Genomic DNA, 11,350 nt, shown 5'->3' on the forward strand with positions numbered 1-11,350 from the left:
TTCTCAGTGGATGATTTTTCATAAGTAGAACCCACTCATGGTGCCCCATGTGTATCAGAGGAGAACTGTGCTCACAGGGTTCTCAGTGGATGATTTTTCATAAGGAGATCCCACTCATGGTGCCCTGTGTGTGTCAGAGTAGAACTGTGCCCCACAGGGTTCTCAGTGGATGATTTTTCATAAGTAGAACCCACTCATGGCTCCCCGTGTGTGTCAGAGTAGAACTGTGCCCACAGGGTTCTCAGTGGCTGGCTTTTTGGAAGTAGATTGCCAAACCTTTCTTCTAAGGTGGGCTTGAACTTCCCACCTTTCAGCTAGCAGCTGAGCATGTCTGCCATTTGCAACACCAGGGACTTCTGCTGATGTTTACAATCCCCCTGGAAGAAGTCTGGAGAGGGTAACACTACCTTCAAATAACACCAAAGCACCAATGCACTGCCAGAGAGTGGATTAAAGCAAATCTTATAATGTTCCCTAATAAACCCCTCCCTGCCACAGTTGTAAAAGCAGGTTCACACCAATAAGAAGAGCTGCTGCCACCAAATAGCTGGAGCCTTTCAGACACACCACGGAGGTCCGAACGCCGTGTGATGAATCCTTGGAACCCGATACTGGAGGTTTCATGTGTGTGTGTGTGTGTGTGTGTGTGTGTGTGTGTGTGTGTGGTGTGTGCTGTGGGATCCGCCTGGCAGATGTGAAAAGTTATGAAGCCAGGAGTTCAGGATGGCTGGGAGGAATGAGGGCACAGGAGGGCTGCTTCTGAGTAGCTGCCGGCTAAGGATGCAACTGGAGAAAAAGTTAGAGGCAGATTTTGGCTTAAACTGAGAAAAAGTTGCTAAACTGAGAGCTTTTCAGGAAGCAGGCACTGTAGAAGGACTGTGGCCAGCACTGTAAGAGTTCCACAGGTAATGGCCGGTCCCTCCGTGGCCAGGGCTGGGGTCAGTCCTTTGGATGGGAAGGCCTTGTCCAAATGGTGATGCTGTCCAAATGAAACCGGAGGTATTGAGTCTGAAAGTCTATGAAACTTTGACCTTCACGAGTCTGGTTTGGTACATTAAAGTTACAGACGGGGGTGGGGTGGGGTGGGTGTGTGGATGGATAGATGGATAGATAGACAGACAGACAAATAGAATAGAAAAGATAGATAGAATAGAATAAATAGATAGACTATATGAAAGATAGATATAATCAATAGATTAGACTAGATAGAATAAAACGATTAAATAAAATAGGATAGATACATAGATAGATAGAATAGATGATAGATAGAATAAGTAGATTACATAGATATAATAAATAGATTATATAGAATAGATGATAGACTAGATAGAATAAATATATTAGACACCTAGGATAGATAGATAGATAGATAGATAGATAGATAGATAGATAGATAGATAGATAGATGATAGATTAGAGAGGCAGATGGATTAGATAAATAGTAAAACCTATGAAAGCTGAAAACTGCCAGTATTTTCCACTAATAACAAAACCCCAAACCTCACTGTTCTCGAGTCACTTCCGACTCCCAGTGACCTAGTTTAGGGGTGTCAGAGATTGCAAATCTTTATGGGAACACACAGCCCCATCTTCCCAACACGCCAGCAGAGCGGCCGATGGGTTTGCACCAGCAGACTTGTGGTTAGCAGTCTCAGGCTTACCCCGGTGAGCTATCACGCCGCCTTTCCATGATCAGGGATAGAACAGCGGTTAGGACCGTGCCCTGTCAAATGTGGCCAATGTGAGTCGGGAAAACAGAGCAGCCCGGCCATGTTTCCACTCACAGGTTTTGTTTTACACGGGAGGGCTTCAGAAAGTTTATGGTAGAATTTCAGTATCTTTTCATTCCATTTTTATACTAACTTTGGAAGCCCCCTCATATATATATATATATATCCAGTTGTAGACCCCCAACTCACTGCGACCCCGTGTGTGTCAGAGTAGAACTGTGTCCCAGAAGCTTTCAGTGGCTGGTTTCCGGAAGCAGATTGTTACTGAGTGGACATGCACTTTCAACCTTACATCAGCAGCTAAGTGTATGAACCGTCTACACCACCCAGATGCTCTAGTCCCATCCCACAAGCCACATGTGAGAGAGATATGGGAAGAATGTTGTTGTTAAGTGCCGTCTGTTTAGGTTCTGACTCACAGCAACCCTATATATGGTTTCCAAGAAGTGTCTGGTGGGTGTGACCCGCTGATACTGTGGATAGCGGTCCAGTGCTTAACCTACAGTGCCACACCAGGACTCTACTAAGACTATGGTGGTGGTGGTTATGTGCCATGGAGTCGGTTCTGACTCATAGCGGCCCTGTACAGGGTTTCTGAGGCTGTAAATCTTTACAGGAGCAGAACGCCTCATCTTTCTCCCACAGAACAGCTGGTAGTCTCAAACTGTTGACCTTGCTGTTCGCAGCCCAATTTGTAACCACTACGCAACCAGAATATTTATCAATTATTTGCATAATTATGCTCAAAGCCCACTTATTTGGACTTGAAGCTCTAAATAATCAGTAAAAGACTTGCTTCAAGTTGTAAAGAGCAAAGATGTCAGTTTGAGGACTAAGGTGCGCCTGACCCAGGTCATGGTGTTTTCAATAACCTCATATGCATGTGAAAGCTGGACAGTGAATAAGGAGGACCTTAGAAGAACTGATGCCTTTGAGTTGCGGTGTTGGAGGAGAATATTGAAAGTACTGTGGGCTGCTAGAAGAATGAGCTAATCTGTCTCCGCACTCGGCTACTGACTGAATGGTTGGAGGTTTGAATCTACCTAGAGGTGCATCCAAAGAAATGCCTGGAGGTTTACTTCCAAAACCTTAAAACATCATGGAGCGCAGTTCTAGCCTGAAATTGGGGTGGGGGTGCACCAGGGGTCAGGGTGCCACGCTATGGAAGGGCGTTACTGTGCCTTCGATTTAAGGACTTGGTTTCACGCTCGGAGATTATGTCTGTGTCCAGTTCTAAAGACAGCTCGCCTGCGGGTCTCAGGAAGAATCACGCAGGAAGTGTGCACAGGAGGTTTCCTTAGAAACCCAAAACTCATGCAGTGCAGTCTGAGATTCGGGATTCGTGGGCCTCCCACCTCTGCTGTCCCCACCCTCTGCCTCTCCTAGCCCCAGAATGCAGGCAGCTGTCTTCCGGCAGGTGTGCACGAGGGGTCGGGGTTAGACACGGGGTCCACGTTTCCAGTTATTTCTCACTTTAGGAAGGGATGTGAGTGTGGGCTAAGACAGAGGGTACTGGGCTTTGGGGACATGTGGCCAATGACCCTCTCAAATGGCACTTTGGAGAGGCATTCTTAGTGAGTACTGGGTCAAGACTAGTTCAAAGGAAACGGGTCTCAGAGCGGACCCCGAAGAAGCAAAGGGGTGTTGTGGGGGAGGGGTACATAGGTCTCCTTCCAGACCTTTGCCGTGTGACCTCTGACAGACCTCTCCCCACGACCCACACCAAGAGTGCTTTCCACCCCGTTGGTGAAAGGCGCCCCGATTTTTCTGTGAGGAACAAGATAGCAAAGTGGAATGGGTCCTAAACCCCAGCATCCCCATGTGTGTCAGAGCAAAACTGTGCCCACAGGCTGAACTTACAGAAGGAGGCTGCCTGACCTATCGTCTGAGGCACTTCTGGATGAACTTGAACCTCCAACCTTGCGGCTGGGACTAAGTACATTAACCACATGTCCCATCCAGGGTCTCTGAGAAGCATGCAGATGGCCTTCCTATAAGGCAGATGGAAGGCACTCCTGTGGCCTGGTGCATTGAGTGTTGTTGGGCTGCAAGGTCGGTGGTTCAAACCCACCAGTTGCCCAATGGGAGACAGATAAGGCAGTCTGCTGTGTGAAGATTTATCCTGCTGTGGTGGCTTGGGTGTTGCTGTAGGACTTTATACTCCACACACCAGCAGGGTCCCCCATGGTGGGCAGAGTCAGTGGAGCTTCCTGAATAAGAGATCAGTGTTTGCTCTGTGTAGGAGTTTGGACACAGTGCACCATGGCTCAGGGAGCCCTCGGGGACACAGGGCAGTTTAATCCCGGGGAGCTGGAGGGCAACAGCTGTAGGCAGCGGAACTCTGAGCCTGACCCAGCTGTTATCCTGCTCTGATGCTTTGAAGCTGCCCTCAAATAACTGAGGAGTGTCCCTTGTTCCCAAAAGGCCAGCCCTATTCCTGGACACGCAAAGAACTAGATGACAGCGTCCCATCAGACAGTGTGCTTGCTCGTGATGGGGGCTGAAGCTGTGCACTAACTGTGCACCAAGCTTGAGAGAGACCCCACGGGGACTGCAAAACCCCACAGGGACTCCAAGACCCCCACAGAGATGCTGGAGACCCAAAGGGGACCCTGAGGCCCTCACAGAGATGCTGGAGATCCCAAGGGGACCCTGAGGCCCCCACAGAGACTCTGGAGACCCCATGAGGAGCCTGAGGTCCCCACAGACATGCTGGAGACCCCACAGGGACCCTGAGACTCCATGGGGATTCTGGAGAGTCCCACAGGGATGCTGGAAAACTAGAGACCCCAAGGGAACCCCAGAGACCTCACATGATGCTGTGCTCCAAGGACTATTGGTGTGCTTTGTGGACATGAAGGGGCTCAGCAGGCTGTGACAGGGGGATGGGTGAGTCCTACCATCACTCTCACTGTGACTTGGAGATTGCCCCCTACCCACAAGCCACTCCAATGGGAACTTTGGGAGAGGGCACCCACCCATGTGGGCACCCCAGTCCTCAGCTCACTTCCTGTACCAGGACCCCAGGGCTAAGAGTCCATGAAGTACACACTGAACTACAGTGAGCAGCTTCCCAGGGGCCCGCCGTGGCTCAGTGGGGAGCTAGAGGCACCTGTCATTTCGTCACAAAACCCGGGGCTCTGCCGTCTCCATCCTCCTGGCCCCACATACCCCCTGAGTGAACTGTCCACCCAGGACTCGGTGCACCTCCCCAAGCAGGGTCCAGATTACAGGCCCTTTGTCCACCAGATAAAACCAACACTGCCAATGTGATGGGTGTGCAATGAGAGAAAGAGACTGAGAGACACAGAGAGGGAAACAGAGACAGAGAGACTAAGACAGAAAGAGACAAGGAAGTGACTAACTGAGAGAGAGACATATATGGATAGATACAGAAACAGAGAGATAATATATGAGAGAGAGAGACAGAGGGGTAAATGTCATTACTATACAAATAAAAGGAATTGTGGGGTTTATATCGGCAGTATGCCCTTTTTAAATAAATGTCCATCTTTCATCCTAAGACCTTTTTCTCCTAGAAAAGGGCGTGTAGTTCTTCGAATGCTGGCAGCCAGCGTGCGCTGACGTTCGCTCCTAGACAGAATGCCATGCGAGGGCAGAGGGCTTGGTTCCTGGCTGAGGACCGCATGCGGGAAGGGGTCCTGACTAGCAGCCGCTACTCAGCAACCACCAACGCAATGAAGACTGCCTTTGTTTCCATTGTAAGTGACCACGTTGCATGTTTCTGCAAAATCCAACGTGGTGGTCCATGCAGCCATTGGATTGGAAGGCAAACACCAAATGAACAGCGAATGCAACTTTGCTCGATGTTTACAATGTCTAAACACCGAGCACACTGCCACGGATACACAGTGCCACGAGGCAGGCATGCCAGGGCCAGTGGATGGAATGAGAAAGTTAGGTTGGGAAGAGGCCATGCTACCTGGGTGACTGTAGTCCTATCACCTCAGCCAGGAGAAAGTGCTCCTAGACCCATTCATGTTGTACATAACTGCAGGTGCCCGGTCACACCATGGGGATAGGTTCCAGTTAAACAACACTTAAAGGAACTTAAAGCATCCTGGTGGCATGAATGGGTAAGCACTTCACTGCAGACTGAAAGGTCAGTAGTTCGAATCCACCCAGCAACTGCTTGGGAGAAAAGACCAGCTGATCTGCTGCTGTAGAGATGACAGCCTCGGAACCCCTGGGGGGCAACTCGACTCCGTCATTCGGGGTCACTATGAGTCAGAATCCACTGGATGTCACCAACATCACCCACAAAGGGGCTGGGAGGGCGGCACTGGCTCTGAGAAGGCAGTTTGCACCTCCAAAAAGCTGAGCAGTCACCTCAAAGTCTTTCATCAAAGAACCCGTACAAATGCAACAAGTAGAGGGCATTTCTCATGATTCCAGTGATCACAAGTCCACTTCCAAAGACTCCACAGGGCTGACCATGAATCAGCTGCCTCCAGAGGTTAACCAGGAGAGAGGGGGCGCTCAGGTGAGCAGGACCCGGAAGAGAGAGGGGAGCCCAGGTGAGCGGGATCTGGGAGAGAGAGGGGACGCTCAGGTGAGCGGGACCTGGGAGACAGAGGGGCACTCAGGTGAGCAGGACCCAAAGAGGGGGGCGCTCAGGTGAGTAGACTGGTCACATGCACTTGTCTTACCGCAGGTGGGGACGTCCTCCTCCGCAGATGAGGTTTGCTCATCGGTGGACGGCTTCTTCTTCCCCAGCCCGATGATCTTGGTGATCCTCTTGCCGGTTACCTTGGAGACCGTGCCCTTGGCCTCTGCTTTGGAGCTCTTCTTCCTCTTAACTACCAGGTAGGACAACAAGAACCACAAAGTCAGGTTTGGGCTTCTGTGCGGAAAGGATCAAAGTAAAGCAGGAAATCGGACCCAAATCCTCGTGCCCCGTGTGTGTGTACTGCACCCATGATCTGCTAGCTTGGGGCAGAGACACACCAGGACAGCAAGACACCAAGGGGGAGCGGGCTGCTGAAAATACACATGTACAGGCGTATACACATATGCATGCGTATACACATATGCATGTGTGTATATACATGCAATCACATACAACCACACATACACAGCATACACACATATACAATACACATGCATACACAGATACACACATACATGTGCATATATACACACATGCACACACATACATGCATACACACATACAACCATTCACACATGTATATAACCACACATGCATACACAGATACACATACAACCACACATACACATATATACACATATGAACACATGCAACCATGTAAGCACCCATGCACACACATATAAACAGATACACACATACAACCACACATATGCACAAACACATACAACCACATATAAACACATACAACCACATATATACACAAACACACATACAACCACATATATATACAAACACACATACAATCACATATATACACAAACACACATATACACACATACACACTTAACCACATATATACACATAACAACAACATATACACACATGCACACACATACAATAGGGCAGTAAGACACCTGGGGGAGCAAGCCACTGGGAACACACATGTACACACAGGCATACGTTGTCAATACTGCGGGTTCTGTTCCACCACAATAAAATGAGTCATGTGAATTTGGAGGTTTCCCAGTGCATATAAAAGGCATGTTTACACTCTAGCACTCTCTATGAAGTGTGCCCATTGTTGTTAGGTGCCATCAAGTCAGCACTGACTCATAGCAACCCTATGCACACCAGAACAAAACACTGCCCGATCCTGGGCCAACCTCACTATTGTTGTTAACTCGAGCCCGTTGATGCTGCCACCTGGCCAACCCATCTCACTGGGGGTCTTCCTCTTTTTCTCTGACCCTCCACCTTACCAAACATGATATCCTTCTCCAGGGACTGGTTCCTCCTGACAATATGTCTGAAGTATGAGAGATGAAGTTTGGCCATCCTGGCTTCCAAGGAGCACTCTGGCTGCACTTCTTCCAACACAGATCTGTTGGTTCTTTTGGCAGTCCATGGCACTTTCAATGTTCTCCTCCAACACCATAACCGAAATGCATCAATTCTTCTACAGTCTTCCTTATTCACTGTCCAACTTTTACATGCATATGAGGTTATTGAAAATACCATGGCTTGGGTCAGGTGCACCTTAGTCCTCAAGGTGACATCTTTGGTCTTGGACACTTTAAAAAGGTCTTGTGCAGCAGATTTGCCCAGTGCAATACATCATCTGATCTCTTGACTGCTACTTCCATGAGTGTTGATAGTTGATCCAAGAAGAATGAAGTCCCTGATAACTTCAATCTTTTTTTCGTTGATAAGAATGTTGTTTATTGGTCCAGTGGTGAGGAGTTTTGTTTTCTTGACATTGAGATGTAATCCATACCGAAGGCTGTGGTCTTTGATCTTCATCAGTAAATGTTTTAAGTCCTCTTCACTTTCAGCAAGCAAGGTTGTATCATCTGCATATCGCAGGTTGTTAATGAGTCTTCCTCCAATCCTGATGCCACATTTTTCTTCATAGAACCCAGCTTCTCGGATTATTTGCTCAGCATACAGGTTGAATAAGTATGGTGAAAGAATACAACCCTGTCACACACCTTTCCTAATTTTAAACCATTTAGTGTTGCCATGTTCTGTTTGAACAAATGTTTCTTGGTCCATGTACAGATTCCTCATGAGCATAATTAAGTGTTCTAGAATACTCATACTTTGCAATGTTGTCCATAGCTTGCCATGACCCACACAACCTTTTATACTGTTTTAAAAAGGTATTTGCAATGAACAAATCATCGCTCTCGCAAAGTTCCATCATGTGATCTCCACACATTGTTTCCATCAGTTTCTAATGACTGAGCCTTCCTCTTTGTTTCCAACCTTTGCTTTCTAATTTCCAGTAATACTCAATACATCTTGATTGCTTCTTTGATCAATTTCAGACTGAAGAAGAAGGTAGAATTCTTCAATTTCATCATCGCTGGCTTTAGTGGTTGGTGCATAAATTTGAATAATAGTGGTATTAATCGGGCTTCCCTGTAGGCGCATGGATACTATCCTATCACAGACAGTGGTGTACCTCAGGACTGATCTGGATATGTTCCTTTTGTTGATGCAAGATCACTCTTGTTAAAAGTGATCCTTGCAGTGAGCCAAGACTATTTTAAATACACAGATGGCTGGCCTCGTGAACATCCAGACGTGTGTAATTGGTGCTTAGAAGAAGTTAATTTTACATGTGGGTTTTGGGAAGAGAAATAGAAAACTAGAAAGCAGGCCAACCAAGCCACTGCCCCGTGTGCTGGGGCACTGAGATGGCACACACTGGCTGCCTACACAGACTGCGCCGGGACATACAGGTAGCACGTTCTGATGGTGGTAACTTCAGTCTTGCAAACGGAGAGAGGAAACTCCACACTGAGAGAGAGGGTTCGTGATCCTCAGAGCAAACCTCACGCAGGCCAGACATCACAGAGAGCAAGAGTCACACCGGTGCCTATGAAAGCAAGCTTGACACGAGACAGTCGTCTAAGGAGTGTGTCATTTTGTTGTTGTTGTTGTTGTTGTTAGGCACCATCGAGCCAGGCTGTAGCATGATGGAAGGGTCTCACTGTTGTGAGAAGGCCCAGTGTGGGACCGGCATACACCAAGTGAGTACTCACTGCCCGAATGGCCCGAGAGCTTGCTCCAAGTGTGACGGCCACAGATGTTCGCTTCGTAAAGAGAGTGATAGTTGTGGCGTGCAGGTAAGCAAGGTGGGACTGTAATCTCGGCAGAGCTCGGAGCATCTGGGCGCCAGAGCTCTTTGGTGTCAGGTGATTTCATCATAGAGATGTGAGGAGCTGGGAACTGAGTTCTCAGATGATCTCTTTGACAATTCGGGGCCCTAGGGTTAATGACCATGGAGCTTGCAGAGGGAGAGACCCTCTACTCCCCACAAACAGCATCTCTGCCACTCATAGAGTGTTCACGAAACTGAGAAATCCAGACACAGACTGGGAAAAAATATTTGCAGACCCAAAAGACCCCAACCCATGGCTGTGGAATGAATCCTGGTTCCTCTTAGGGTTTCTGAGGCTGTAAATCTTTGCAGAAGCAGACTGTCACAGCGTTCTACTGAGGAGCAGCTGGTGGGCTTGAACTGCCGACCTTGCGATCCAGTGCATTAACCCGCAGCGCCACACCAGGACTCCATCAGTGGAGGGTCAGAGAAAAAGAGGAAGCCCCCCAGCAAGATGGACTGGCATGGTGGTAGAAGCAATGAGCTCCAATTTAAAGACATCTGTGAAGGTGATGTAGCACCGGGCAGTGTTCTGGTCTGTTGTACGTGGGCTCATTAGGAGTCGGAACAGACTCGACAGCCCCTAACAACAACAAGGGCACAGACATTGGCGGGACGCAAGATGAGGACACGCAGGGGCTATCCGGGATCTCTGTGAGCAAAGACCAGAGGGACATCTGTGGAAGTGTGTTCATACCAAGGAAAGCGCTCACAGACCCAAGTTCACGAGCGGGCTGCACTTTCCATTTCATGTGTTAGTTGGCATGTGCCTGGTCCGAGCTGTACCCACCTTGCTCTTTCCCATTGCACACGGTGGTTCCATTTTCTGCGACACCCTCCCCGTCGGAGCTGGGCCTCTCTGAAGACAGTTTCTGTCGGGAGACAAGGATGAAGCTGTTTTTACAAGGGCTGTTTTTGTGGGCTGAGAGGCATCTCACGGATCCGTGACGATCCAGCACCAAAGCCAGAGACCTCGTGCTTGTGTGCCGTCGAGTCGGTTCCAACTCACACCGACCCTGCAGAGGGTTTCTGAGGAGCAGCTGGTGGGTTTGAACCATTGACTTTGTGATTAGTAGCCCACTTATCCTACAGTACCACACCAGGATTCTGAGAGACTTTGTGGGTCTAATTCACAACTACATGGGGACAGTCAGGGTTCCCTGGGGACAGAGGTCAGCTGATGAGGGCATGACCACCACCTTCAAAAACACCCCAAAGGGAAAGGTACATTTCAATAAAGTTACGTTGGCAGATGCCCCAAACCAGTCAATCAGAACCCCATGGACAGCCGCGGCCCCACGGGAAACTGATCAGGGGATGGTGTGACCCTGCATGTGGGTGCCAGGAATCCGGGCCACCCACTGCTGTTACAATGACAACAGACACTGGAAACTTGGCAGAGCGTCCGTGAAACCCAGGTTCATGGGCAGAGGGGCTGAGACAGCCTCAGAAAACAAGGGCTCGAGACCCAGCAGTGGGAGCTGAGTGCAGGAAAGGGGGCACACATGGGGGCGGGGGGGCACGGGGGATCCAATCATAAGGAGCTCCCTTTTGGAAAGCAGCTTCCTAGTCCCATGAATCGACAGCTATAAAGAAAACGTGCTACCCTTTGGCCTTGCGGTTCATTTTCAGACAGCAGAGATGAAGCCCGAATGTAGACCCATGTAGTCAGACAGGCTATTGGAAATGGCTTTTTTAAGGAAAAAACCGGGATTTGGAAGAAGAATTGCACAGGGGCCAGACCTCACTGCTGGTGAGGTGATTCCAACACACAGAGACCCGACAGACACAGGAGGCTGCTGGTGAGGTGATTCCAACACACAG

General features: G+C 48.9%; 1 protein-coding gene across 2 annotated transcripts in view; it reads right to left on the minus strand.

The window, feature by feature from the left end:
- The window catches only part of AFAP1 (actin filament associated protein 1), a 99,430-nt gene that overhangs the window by 44,078 nt on the left and 44,002 nt on the right, over positions 1-11,350 (minus strand). For both annotated transcript variants that reach the window (XM_006875306.1, XM_006875305.1), the window contains exons 7-8: positions 10,317-10,398; positions 6,401-6,550 (exon numbers count right to left, since the gene is read on the minus strand). In XM_006875306.1, coding sequence (XP_006875368.1) covers positions 6,401-6,550; positions 10,317-10,398 — 232 coding nt within the window. The remainder of the gene's footprint in view (positions 1-6,400; positions 6,551-10,316; positions 10,399-11,350) is intronic.

The sequence above is a fragment of the Chrysochloris asiatica genome, unplaced genomic scaffold, assembly GCF_000296735.1.
Source record: "Chrysochloris asiatica unplaced genomic scaffold, ChrAsi1.0 scaffold00319, whole genome shotgun sequence".
In the NCBI taxonomy this organism is placed as follows: domain Eukaryota; kingdom Metazoa; phylum Chordata; class Mammalia; order Afrosoricida; family Chrysochloridae; genus Chrysochloris; species Chrysochloris asiatica.